Below are 14,539 nucleotides of genomic sequence, written 5' to 3'. Positions count from 1 at the left end.
GACCTTCCTGAAATTATAGGAACACTCCACTTTTTTGGAAAATATGCTTATTTTCCAAGTCCCTTAAAGGTAAACAGTTGAGTTTTACCGTTTTTGAACCCATTTAGCCGATCTCTGTATCTGGTGGTAGCACTTTTAGCATAGCTTAGCCTACATCATTAAAGGGTTACTTCAGCGATTAGCATATGGCTTTGTATCAGTAGAAACCCTGGAGTATATTCAAATCATCGTGCTCCCCCTCATATCCCCCTGAGACAAGAGATTTATGCATTTTATTTCTGGAAAAATTCCTCTCGTGACGCAAATTGACGATACTTGTGTCATCTTTGGAACGTTTGCCCAGAGGCTAAAGACTACAGCCAGCAGAGGGAGCCATTTCCGCATGTTTTGAACTCGCGCGTCGGTGATGGAGATCACACTCACAGCACAGCTCAGCTACAGGCACTCATTTAAACGCATGCTGAGCAATGTAAGTGTTCTAACTTCTCAAATTAATTTCTATGAAAGTTAAGCTTCCAAAGGCATGAACTGAACTCGCGTTGTGAATGTATGCCGTGAGTGTGATCGCGATTACCTCAGCTCTCATCACGAGAGCTCATCAGCTCATTTATGACGTTAAATGTAATCTGACTCCTGCAGTTAGTGCTGTGAGACTCACGCGGCGACTCGATCGTTATATTGAACACACACGTTCAGTATTTAATTGTACTTTCTGAACTCAGTCACAGTAATCCAGTAGCGGTGACTTTGGGAATGGCCTCACAGGGCAGTGAAGCATTCTGGGAATTGTAGTCTTTCATCCCCATGAGACAAGAATACATTTTCTGTCTTTTCTCAGTCTAGAAGGCACCAAATTCAAAAATAATTTCACATTTCTACTACATTAATGACCCAGTTTAAATACAGATTCATCTTCCCAGCGCTGAAGTACTCCTTTAAATCAGATTAGACCATTAGCATTGCACTCAAAAATTCCCAAAGTTTAAAAATTTTGTGTGATGGGTAGCATTCAGGTTGAAGTCCCCACCAGGCTAGAAAAACATGTACACATAACTCATACACACCTCGGGCAGCATACTGTGAAGTTCTGCTTTCACTTTGTATGTTTTTGTTGTGCTCGTTTCATATTGGATGGACTGATTGATGGCTGTGTTGCGTTTGGTGAGCATTAATGATCCTGTGGCGTTACAATAATACTGCAGCCTGAGTCTGTCATAAACACACACACACACACAGAATTTCAAATTAAAAGCTTACGAGAACTCATTTTACAAGAGCATTCATTTTTCTGTTTACATAACTAGGAGAATGATGACATTAACTACTGTGTGATTACTCTCTGAACTTTATATACTCCTCCCATCAGACACTTCAGTGACGTATATAAGCGGTGCTCTGTCAAGCCCTCGTCGTCAGTGAGGAACCTGGGTGTGCTCTTTGATACCAATCTTTCATTCGAAAGCCACGTTTCTAGCATCTGTAAAACCGCATTCTATCAATATATCTAAATTACGGCACATGCTTTTAATGCCAAATGCTGAACAGTTAGTCGATGCGTTCATGAGCTCAAGGCTAGATTATTGTAATGCTCTACTGGGTGGTAGTCTATGATAGATAGATAGATAGATAGATAGATAGATAGATAGATAGATAGATAGATAGATAGATAGATAGATAGATAGATAGATAGATAGATAGATAGATAGACAGACAGACAGACAGACAGACAGACAGACAGAGATACGGACGGACGGACAGACAGAGATACGGACAGAGATACGGACGGACGGACAGACAGACCGACAGATAGATAGACAGACACAGACGGACGGAACGACGGACGGACAGACAGACAGACACGGACGGACGGACTGACAGACAGACAGACAGACACAGACGGACGGACGGACGGACGGACAGACACGGACGGACGGACGGACAGACAGACAGACAGATAGATAGACACGGACGGACGGATGGACGGACGGACGGACAGATAGATAGATAGATAGACACGGACGGACGGACAGATAGATAGATAGACACGGACGGACGGACGGACAGATAGATAGATAGACACGGACGGATGGACGGACGGACGGACAGATAGATAGACACGGACGGACGGACGGACGGACAGATAGACAGACAGGGACGGACGGACGGACAGATAGATAGACACGGACGGACAGACGGACGGACAGATAGATAGATAGACACGGACGGACGGACGGACGGACAGACAGATAGATAGACACGGACAGACGGACGGACAGATAGATACGGACGGACGGACAGACAGATAGATAGATAGACACGGACGGACGGACGGACAGACGGACAGATAGACACGGACGGACGGACGGACGGACAGATAGACACGGACGGACGGACAGATAGACACGGACGGATGGACAGACGGACAGATAGACACGGACGGACGGACGGACAGACGGACAGATAGACACGGACGGACGGACGGACGGACAGATAGACACGGACGGACGGACAGACGGACAGACGGACGGACAGATAGACACGGACGGACGGACAGACGGACAGACGGACGGACAGATAGACACGGACGGACGGACGGACGGACAGATAGATAGATATGATCATATTAGTCCAGTTCTGTCAACACTGCACTGGCTCCCTATTAAACATCGCACACATTTTAAAATCCTGCTAATTCCTCAAAGCACTAAATGGTTTAGCTCCGGTACTTAAGCGAGCTCTTAACGCATTATACTCCATCACGTCTATTGCGGTCTAGACCAACTGAGTCTGGTTTCTTTTCTTTTTTCTCTCCATTTTGGTCAAGAAATTTTCTTGGTTCCTTTGGCTTGCTCAGTTGGGGACACTTAAATTTCAACTTTATCACTAATCTGTCCGCATTGACACTATATAATATTAAAATGAGCTGATAACATCACAGTTTTCTCCAGAGCAGCTGTACAGCCGAATCGAATTCTGTTCTGTTTGATTTTTTTTTTTTAAAGCGCTATATAAATAAGGCGACTTCACTTGAAACATTAAGAGCTACAGACGAGCATCCAGATAAAAACAGAAGGAAGTCTCCTCAAGGACTGCAAGCACAGTTACACATTTCAAAAATAATAAAAATAGAGATTTGTTCTCAGAAGAAAACGGTCAAGAACTTCTAATGTGGAAAAAAGACAATTATTCAGAAATGTTCTCTGATTGAAATGTTTTAAACTAAACATGTATTCTTGGGAACATTGTTGTTATCGGGAATCAGTTTCAGTCCTTTTGGTCTTTATAAACTTTTTTCCTCCTGTCAACACTTAAGAGGACGGGGATCTCAGGATCTGCTCTCCAGTGGTTCAGGTCTTACCTCTCTGGTAGGTCCTACAGGGTGTCATGGAGAGGTGTAGTGTCTAAGTCACATCATCTAGCTACTGGGGTTCCACAGGGCTCAGTCCTTGGACCACTTCTCTTCTCCATCTACATGCCATCATTAGGTTCTGTCATTCAGAAACACAGCTTCTCTTATCACTGCTATGCTGATGACACTCAACTCTACTTCTCATTTCAACCAGATGATCCTACAGTCAGTGTTCGTATCGCTGCCTGTCTGACAGACATTTCTGACTGGATGAAGGAGCATCATCTTAAACTCAATCTTGCAAAGACAGAATTACTTGTTTTCTCAACCAACCCAGCACTTCATCAAAATGTCTCTATTCAGCTTGGTTCATCGACCATAACTCCATCAAGGACAGCCAGAAACCTTGGAGTTGTGATTGATGACCAGTTAAACTTCACTGACCACATTACTGCAACAGCCCGGTCCTGCAGATTTGCTTTATACAACATTAGAAAGATCAGACCCTTCCTATCAGAACAGGCTGCACAACTCCTGGTTCAAGCTCTTGTTCTCTCCAGACTGGACTATTGTAATGCTCTTCTGGCTGGGCTTCCAGCATGCACTATCAAACCCTTGCAGCTGATCCAGAATGCAGCGGCGAGAGTGGTCTTTAATGAGCCGAAGAGAGCGCATGTTACGCCTCTCTTCATCAAACTGCACTGGTTGCCAATGGCTGCTCGCATCAAATTCAAGGCACTAGTTATCGCCTACAAAACAACCACTGGCTCTGCACCATTATACCTAAACTCACTTATTCAGACTTACACACCCTCCAGAAGCTTGCGTTCTGCGAGTGAGCGGCGCCTCGTGGTTCCATCCCAAAGAGGCATGAAATCGCTCTCACGGACATTTTCCTGGACCGTTCCCACCTGGTGGAATGACCTGCCGATCTCAATTCGTGCTGCCGAGTCTGTAGCCATTCTTAAAAAACATCTTAAGACACATCTTTTCCATTTGCACTTGACCAATAAAGAATTGCACTTAACTATCCATTAATTTTAGTTTGTTTGTCCCAAAACCAAAAAACAAAAATTGTGTACTGTGCTTAATTAATTGAGACTTCTTACAGCTCTTACTTGTCTGTTTCGTTGCTTCTATTACTCTCCCCTTTTTTGTAAGTCGCTTTGGATAAAAGCGGCTGCTAAATGATTAAATGTAAATGTATAAAGTGCATTTAACTAACAAAAGTTTATTAATGGCATCATCCTCCCGGAAGCGACATCATTTTAGAGAGAAAACAGCATCAAGTTGAATAGAAATCTTAAATGACAACACAAGCAGATTCAAGTTCAAACGAGAGATGAAAGACAAATGCAGTGACATTAGGCTCATTAGTGAGACATATCTAATTAATAATCTGTTAACCAGAAAATAAGGTATGACGTAATTTGACTGGAGATTAAATCACACACCTGTTTATGTCCCGTTCAGTCATGTTCGGTTTGTACGGGCAGTTTAAGAAATCGGAGAGATCCTGAGTAAAACTCTTCATGTCTAGCCTAGAGAAAGAAACACATGAGAAAAAAATAAAACTGATTAATGCATAGAATAACCTCGGCTGATGCCGTCGGGCCCACGCAGGGTTGGGAAGGTTACTTTTAACACGCATTTCACTACAGATCAAAATACACGCTTTAAAAACTATTTGTATTTGTTAGATTACACAAGATTTGTAACTCAATGTAAATACTTAAGAATACTAATAAGGACCGTAACAAAACAGGACTTGGTTTTCCTCTGCATGTTTTAAACAACATCAGTTTTCCACAATATTTACTGAAGCTAAAAATAAAAATCGTAGAAAAAAATAAAAAATTCTGATGCTCGAAAAGGAAACACAACGTTTTAAGATCTGGGTTGTTTAAATATTCTGAATTAGATGAACACGGTAAATTGTACTGTTGTCTTCAGGGAAACATGTAGTTATTTGCTTCCAAACTAAATAAAAAAAATCTTTAAACAAAATAAGAAACATTGACACACTGTGCAAAAGTGTTCACCCCCTGCTCTTTTATAACAATAAAACAGATAATTATGACTTTTTATCTTACATTTCTGGCCTGTTTTTACACAATTACGAGTTATATAAAGTCAGAATTGAGTGTTATAAATTTGGAATCGTGCAATTTATCTTCCCCCCTCATAATTGTACATTATAACTATATGATTTGTGAGATATAATCTTGCAATTGTGAGATAAAAAGTGGCAATTACCTAAACGAATGACAGTCATTTTGTCTTGTAATCGTCTATTGAATGACTTATTCAGGACAGTGTTAAATAAAAGAAACATGCCATTTGTATGATCCCAGATCCCTCTTATTTTGTTAAAATAATTAAAACGCGATATGAAACTTATGAGCAGAAATGTAGCTTAGGATGCTTTTGTAGACAGTAAAGATAACAATAAAGATATAGTTCTAAAAATCGTTCTCAATATTAAAGAATAGTCCACACCACAGCTATAGAGATAACGAGATTGCGAAACGATGTTGTTGGAATCAGCTTCAGAACAATGTTATCCAGCGGATGAACGGTCAAAACATCGTCAGTAATTCAGAATCAATCCTGCTGTAACGAGCTCAAGCGTTTAAAGTGGCGAACAAGAACTCGCTTAGAAGAACCAGAACAATATCGTCCGCTGGTGTGTGTATCTAACACCTGGATATGGTTATTTTTGAGCCATTCCATTGCAGATTTTGCTTTATGTTTTGGATCATTGTCTTGTTGGAAGACAAATCTCCGTCCCAGTCTGAGGTCTTTCGCAGACTCCATCAGGTTTTCTTCCAGAATGGTCCTGTATTTGGCTCCATCCATCTTCCCATCAATGTTAACCATCTTCCCTGTCCCTGCTGAAGAAAAGCAGGCCCACACCATGATGCTGCCGCCACCATGTCTGACAGTGGGGATGGTGTGTGTTCAGGGTGATGAGCTGTGTTGCTTTTACACCAAACATAACGTTTTGCATTGTTGCCAAAAAGTTCAACTTTGGTTTCATCTGACCAGAGCACCTTCTTCCACATGTTTGGTGTGTCTCCCAGGTGGCTTGTGGCAAACTTTAAACAACACTTTTTTCTTCTTGCCACTCTTCCAGAAAGGCCAGATCTGTGCAGTATCCGACTGATTGTTGTCGTATGGACAGAGTCTCCCACCTCAGCTGTAGATCTCTGCAGGTCCTCCAGAGGGATCATGGGCCTCTTGGCTGATCTCTGATCAGTCTTCTCCTCATATGAGCTGAAAGTTTAGAGGGACGGCCAGGTCTTGGTAGATTTGCAGTGGTCTGATACTCCTTCCATTTCAATATTATCGCTTGCACAGCGCTCCTTGAGATGTTTAAAGCTTGAAGTCTTTTTGTATCCAAATCCGGCTTTAAACTTCTCCACAACCGTATCTCGGACCTGCCTGGTGTGTTCCTTGTTCTTCATGATGCTCTCTGCGCTTTAAACGTACCTCTGAGACTATCACAGTGCGGGTGCATTTATACGGAGACTAGATTACACACAGGTGGATTCTCTTTATCATCATTAGTCATTTAGGTCAACACTGGATCATCCAGAGATTCTCACTGAACTTCTGGAGAGAGTTTGCTGCACTGAAAGTAAAGGGGCCGAATAATTTTGCACGCCCAATTTTTCAGCTTTTGATTGGTTAAAAAAGTTTGAAATATCCAATAAATTTCATTCCACTTCATGATTGTGTCCCACTTGTTGTTGATTCTTTACAAAAAATTACAGTTTTATATCTTTGTGTTTGAAGCCTGAAATGTGGCAAAAGGTCGCAAAGTGTAAGGGGGCCGAATACTTTCGCAAGGCACTGTATGTATATATATATATATATATATATATATATATATATATATATATATATATATATATATATATATATATATATATATATATATATATATATATATATATATATATATATACACATACACACACACACCCACCCACACACTTGAGGAAACCAATGTATTTATACCAATATATACTTGAAAGCATCAATGTATCTATATACACAGGGCCGTACCCACCATTGAGGTCCCCGAGGTTTCCAATGGATGCGCCGCACTTTACAATAGCGCCAACAGCTGGCAGGTTTTGTCTATTTTTACGCGTTGAGCGCCCACAGTTCAACTTTGGGTGAACATCAATGTCCAATCACAGTGGAGGAGAGGCGGGACAAATGAGTTTTAAATCTGATACTTTTGTACTTTTACTCAAGTGATGTTTGAATGGAGGACTTTCTACTTTTACTGGAGTATTTTTTTATTTAGGTATATATACTTTCACTCGAGTATAACTTTTGAGTACTTTTACCACCTCTGCAGTAAATTTACATTTACAACTTTGTTTTTACCGATACAGACGAAAATGAAAAGACTGCTTCAAACAAAGCTCAGCTCTGAAAAGAGAAAAGATACAGGGCAAGAGAAGGAGACTGGGGAAGAAAGAAAGAGAGAAGATGATGGCGATGAGACAGAAAGAGCAGGTAGCCCACTGTGCTCAGAATAGAGAAAGCATTCGCCTACAATATATTCCTGATTGCTACACATAATGTGATTCTGGTCTGTGAAATCCAGCCTAAAGTCTCATCATCTAATATTGAGATTAGGAGCATCACATTTAGATTTCACTCATTGGTTATATTATTCTATCTTTGACATGATCTTACTCATTCAACATTAAATATATCAGGATTATATGTTCAAATAATGTTCTTTACATGTAAATCACAAAAATTAACTTGAGCTAGGTTTTCAAAGATGGAGTCACACATGTGTCGTCTTTGGCTCAATTTAACAACAAATCTGGTTTTCTAATTTGGAGTCTAATTTTTTTCTCAACATTTTACCAGATTCTCATTTATAAAAATCTGTTGTCTTCTTAAAATAATTTATACTGCACACTGACATGGTTTTAAAGCTACAGTTAGCTGATTCTTTGATTTTCTTATGTCTTCAAATGCATTTGTAAAGGAGGGAATTTTTTTTTTTTTTTTTCAAACCCTCCAAAATTCATATTTGGACCTCGGTATTTAGAAAATCCTGGGTACGGCCCTGTATATATCTATATATATGTTACTTTAAAGTACCTTTCAACCATCCCCTTAAAGTCAGTTATGTTATTCTTAAACTTATCATGGAACTGAAATGGGGTGTTTGGTAAAGAATTGTACAGAATTGAGCGGCGTGAATGTTGCTGTAAGATGGCGATTTTCTTAAATGCGAGATATTCGTTCACCTTTTGGCTGTTTTGATCTCGGAAAACTTGCGTCTGAGTTTTGCGCAGCGCAGCAGCGTCTCCTTCGTCGCATCTCTAAAAAGAAAAAGAACATCAAATTAATTTTCTTGTGCATGTCGCAGTATTTCCGTCACACAGGATCTTAAATCCTCAAAGCCTGGATTATTTAAGGATTATATACATTAGCAGAGCAAGTTCCTGACTGAGGGAAAGATGATTGTGGTGTGTAAAGGGTTTCAAAAGAGGCGTAGAATGATGTGCCTGTTGGAAAGTCACTGCATAATTCTTTTCATGTTCTCAGTGAGCAGCCACAAATTAATTCATACAAACATTTTTATATCAATAAATAAAATTTCTTTATGGTAACCTTACCCTTAGAAATGAGAATCTAACTATATTCTAATTTAAGAGTATTTAAAAGCATTTGTGCAATCCATTCTGGACACATATTTTCATGTGATAAGCAGCCCTAAAAGGGTTCCCGCTCTTTTTCAGCGATCAATTTCCAGGACTCAGTTTTATTACAGAGAAAAAAAGACAGAAATCATGCCCTTGTCATTAATCACTCTTTAAGTCTTTAAAAGGCGTATAGTTTATTACCATGATTAACTTTAAAATCAAAGTGTAATGTGAGCTCTTAAAGGAAGTGTGTGTAAGATTGTGGCCAAATTTTCAAGCGACTGTAGAGCGGTGTATCCATAGATATCCATAATAAAGGCTAGATGTCTTATGGCGGCTCACCATTGTCATCACCGGCGGCCATCTTGTCACAGGCAAGCTTTCTGTCAGGCTCTGTGAACCTGATGTAAGAGGAGTGATCTGTACGAACATAAATACTCTTATCTCGCTCAAATCTTGACGGATTTACAAATGGTTTGGTTTCTCACAAACGTTATTAACATGGCTACACATCTGGATGCTTTAACACGTTGAAATGGCAGCTTTTCGTTTCAATAAACGACTTAATCGTGCAGCTTGTTTAAAAAAAAACAATATTCTAGCCGCTATAACTCTGTGCCACTACTTCACACAAGTATTCTGCTTTTTTCCTATAAATAATAATACTTTAAATAAATTATAAAGTATATTTATATATGCTATAGCTAGCTCTGGAAAAAAAATTCAGAGCTGTATATATATATAATATTTCACACAGTTTTAGTAGACTATATATTGATTTAACATAAATACCTTGTGTGTGTGTATTCATTGCACCTGTCTGTTCTGTTCAATGTTACTTTCATATTGAAGTCCGTGGTTATAATTATTCATAAGTATGTAGTGTCATAACTACATCTCTGACGTTTATAATTAACGAAACAGTTTGAAAATCAGTTGAAATTTGAGCAAGTTATGGTTATTTAAAAGTACACGCACCATTAAAACACACTGTTACGAGTGAGCGAGCTGCCTGTGACAAGATGGCCGCCAGTTGCGGACGGCGACCTCCATTGGCCAACAGCGCGCACGAGACATCTAGCCTTTATTATGGATATCTATGGGTGTATCCCTCTCCCGCTCCCCTGACTCGAGACTCGAGGTTGCCTGATTGGCTGCAGGATCAGCAGAACGTTTGTAGATCTGCAGTTGTGGTAACTAGAGCAGATCTGGCAACCCCAAACACTACTGACTCCTGATTGGTCGATTAGGTGGAGGGCGGGGCTCCAAAACACAACATGACATCATCCACATCAGCTGAGGGCTGCAACAACAACTTTATAATGACAATATCCTGGCTGGACTACTGTTGGCAGTGATAGAAGTGTTTGACATGAACATGATTTATTAATGTTTAGAGACATATCAGCGCCATTTTATGATTCATTGAAATACATTTCTACATACAGCTCCTTTAAATCATACAGAATTCTGACTTCATGTCTCGCAATTCCGACTTAATATCACTCAATTCAGACTTTATATCACTCAATTCAGACTTTATATCTCACAATTCCGACTTAATATCACTCAATTCAGACTTTATATCACTCAATTCAGACTTTATATCACTCAATTCAGACTTTATATCACTCAATTCAGACTTTATATCTCGCAATTCCGACTTTATATCACTCAATTCAGACTTTATATCACTCAATTCAGACTTTATATCACTCAATTCAGACTTTATATCACTCAATTCAGACTTTATATCTCACAATTCAGACTTTATATCACTCAATTCAGACTTTATATCACTCAATTCAGACTTAATATCACTCAATTCAGACTTAATATCACACAATTCAGACTTTTTATCTCACAATTCAGACATTTTATCTCACAATTCAGACTTTATATCACTCAATTCAGACTTTATATCACTCAATTCAGACTTTATATCACTCAATTCAGACTTTATATCACTCAATTCAGACTTTATATCACTCAATTCTGACTTTATATCTCGCAATTCAGACTTTATATCACTCAATTCAGACTTTATATCACTCAATTCAGACTTTATATCACTCAATTCTGACTTTATATCACTCAATTCAGACTTTATATCACTCAATTCAGACTTTATATCACACAATTCAGACTTTATATCACTCAATTCAGACTTTATATCACTCAATTCAGACTTTATATCACTCAATTCTGACTTTATATCTCGCAATTCCGACTTAATATCACTCAATTCAGACTTTATATCACTCAATTCAGACTTTATATCACTCAATTCAGACTTAATATCACTCAATTCAGACTTAATATCACACAATTCAGACTTTTTATCTCACAATTCAGACTTTTTATCTCACAATTCAGACTTTATATCACTCAATTCAGACTTTATATCACTCAATTCAGACTTTATATCACTCAATTCAGACTTTTTATATCACTCAATTCAGACTTTATATCACACAATTCAGACTTTATATCACTCAATTCAGACTTTATATCCATCAATTCAGACTTAATATCACACAATTCAGACTTTTTATCTCACAATTCAGACTTTTTATCTCACAATTCAGACTTTATATCACTCAATTCAGACTTTATATCACTCAATTCAGACTTTATATCACTCAATTCAGACTTTATATCACTCAATTCAGACTTTTTATATCACTCAATTCAGACTTTATATCACACAATTCAGACTTTATATCACTCAATTCAGACTTTATATCCATCAATTCAGACTTTATATCACACAATTCTGACTTTATATCACACAATTCAGACTTTATATCTCTCAATTCAGACTTTGTATCCATCAATTCAGACTTTATATCCATCAATTCAGACTTTATATCACTCAATTCAGACTTTATATCACTCAATTCTGACTTTATATCACTCAATTCAGACTTTATATCCATCAATTCAGACTTTATATCACTCAATTCAGACTTTATATCACTCAATTCAGACTTTATATCTCTCAATTCAGACTTTATATCACTCAATTCAGACTTTATATCTCTCAATTCAGACTTTATATCCATCAATTCAGACTTTATATCACTCAATTCTGACTTTATATCCATCAGTTCAGACTTTATATCACTCAATTCAGACTTTATATCACTCAATTCAGACTTTATATCTCTCAATTCAGACTTTATATCCATCAATTCAGACTTTATATCACTCAATTCTGACTTTATATCACTCAATTCAGACTTTATATCCATCAATTCAGACTTTATATCACTCAATTCAGACTTTATATCACTCAATTCAGACTTTTTATATCACTCAATTCAGACTTTATATCACTCAATTCAGACTTTATATCACACAATTCTGACTTTATATCACACAATTCAGACTTTATATCACACAATTCAGACTTTATATCACACAATTCAGACTTTATATCCATCAATTCAGACTTTATATCACTCAATTCAGACTTTATATCACTCAATTCAGACTTTATATCCATCAATTCAGACTTTATATCACACAATTCTGACTTTATATCACACAATTCTGACTTTATATCTCTCAATTCTGACTTTATATCACTCAATTCTGACTTTATATCTCAATTCTGACTTTATATCTCTCAATTCAGACTTTATATCTCTCAATTCAGACTTTATATCTCTCAATTCAGACTTTATATCTCTCAATTCAGACTTTATATCTCTCAATTCTGACTTTATATCACTCAATTCTGACTTTATATCTCTCAATTCTGACTTTATATCTCTCAATTCTGACTTTATATCACTCAATTCAGACTTTATATCACACAATTCAGACTTTATATCACACAATTCAGACTTTATATCACTCAATTCAGACTTTATATCACTCAATTCAGACTTTATATCACTCAATTCAGACTTTATATCTCTCAATTCAGACTTTATATCACTCAATTCAGACTTTATATCACACAATTCAGACTTTATATCACTCAATTCAGACTTTATATCACACAATTCTGACTTTATATCACACAATTCTGACTTTATATCACTCAATTCTGACTTTATATCACTCAATTCAGACTTTATATCACTCAATTCTGACTTTATATCACTCAATTCAGACTTTTTATATCACAATTCAGACTTTATATCACTCAATTCAGACTTTATATCTCTCAATTCAGACTTTATATCTCTCAATTCTGACTTTATATCTCTCAATTCTGACTTTATATCACTCAATTCAGACTTTATATCTCTCAATTCAGACTTTATATCACTCAATTCAGACTTTATATCACACAATTCAGACTTTATATCACACAATTCAGACTTTATATCACACAATTCAGACTTTATATCACTCAATTCAGACTTTATCTCTCAATTCAGACTTTATATCTCTCAATTCAGACTTTATATCACACAATTCAGACTTTATATCACTCAATTCAGACTTTATATCTCTCAATTCTGACTTTATATCTCTCAATTCTGACTTTATATCTCTCAATTCAGACTTTATATCTCTCAATTCAGACTTTATATCTCTCAATTCAGACTTTATATCTCTCAATTCAGACTTTATATCTCTCAATTCAGACTTTATATCTCTCAATTCAGACTTTATATCTCTCAATTCAGACTTTATATCTCTCAATTCTGACTTTATATCTCTCAATTCTGACTTTATATCTCTCAATTCTGACTTTATATCTCTCAATTCTGACTTTATATCACTCAATTCTGACTTTATATCTCTCAATTCAGACTTTATATCTCTCAATTCTGACTTTATATCTCTCAATTCTGACTTTATATCTCTCAATTCAGACTTTATATCTCTCAATTCAGACTTTATATCTCTCAATTTAGACTTTATATCTCTCAATTCAGACTTTATATCTCTCAATTTAGACTTTATATCTCTCAATTCAGACTTTATATCTCTCAATTCAGACTTTATATCTCTCAATTTAGACTTTATATCTCTCAATTCAGACTTTATATCTCAATTCTGACTTTATATCTCTCAATTCTGACTTTATATCTCTCAATTCAGACTTTATATCTCTCAATTTAGACTTTATATCTCTCAATTTAGACTTTATATCTCTCAATTCAGACTTTATCACTCATGTAAAATAAAACTCTTTAAATTAGTTATATACAGATAGCAAAGAAAGAGCGTTAACTTGTTATTCTATTATAGGAAAATAGAAACATATTCCATTTAATATATTACTGTTTTTTTTTTTTTTTTAATCTTTGTACTTAAAGGCAAGTTATGATTAAATTTCAGCTTTCATGAGAAAGATTCAGGTATGAGAGGCTTCAAAAGGTGAAGAATCGATTGCAAGCGCTCACCTGGACGAGTGTGTGTGGGGTGTGTAGTAAAGCACCACACACACACCCTGAAAGATGATCAGGGCCATCATCAGCGTGAGGATCCACTGGAGAGTCACCGAGGCCATCAGAAGCACGAGGGTGTGTGTGTGTGTGTG

General features: G+C 37.1%; 1 protein-coding gene across 1 annotated transcript in view; it reads right to left on the bottom strand.

The window, feature by feature from the left end:
* Nucleotides 1–4,854, bottom strand: part of LOC137078202 (alpha-N-acetylneuraminide alpha-2,8-sialyltransferase-like) — a 93,609-nt gene extending 88,755 nt beyond the window's left edge. The window contains exons 1-2 of the mRNA XM_067445315.1: nt 4,804–4,854; nt 1,065–1,209 (exon numbers count right to left, since the gene is read on the bottom strand). Coding sequence (XP_067301416.1) covers nt 1,065–1,209; nt 4,804–4,826 — 168 coding nt within the window. The 5' untranslated portion in view covers nt 4,827–4,854. The remainder of the gene's footprint in view (nt 1–1,064; nt 1,210–4,803) is intronic.
* Between the last annotated feature and the right edge of the window lie 9,685 nt (nt 4,855–14,539).

Source organism: Pseudorasbora parva, chromosome 6, assembly GCF_024679245.1.
Source record: "Pseudorasbora parva isolate DD20220531a chromosome 6, ASM2467924v1, whole genome shotgun sequence".
Lineage (NCBI taxonomy): Eukaryota > Metazoa > Chordata > Actinopteri > Cypriniformes > Gobionidae > Pseudorasbora > Pseudorasbora parva.
The sequence above is the reverse complement of the archived record's forward strand: the minus strand, read 5'-3'. Positions and strand labels throughout refer to the sequence as shown.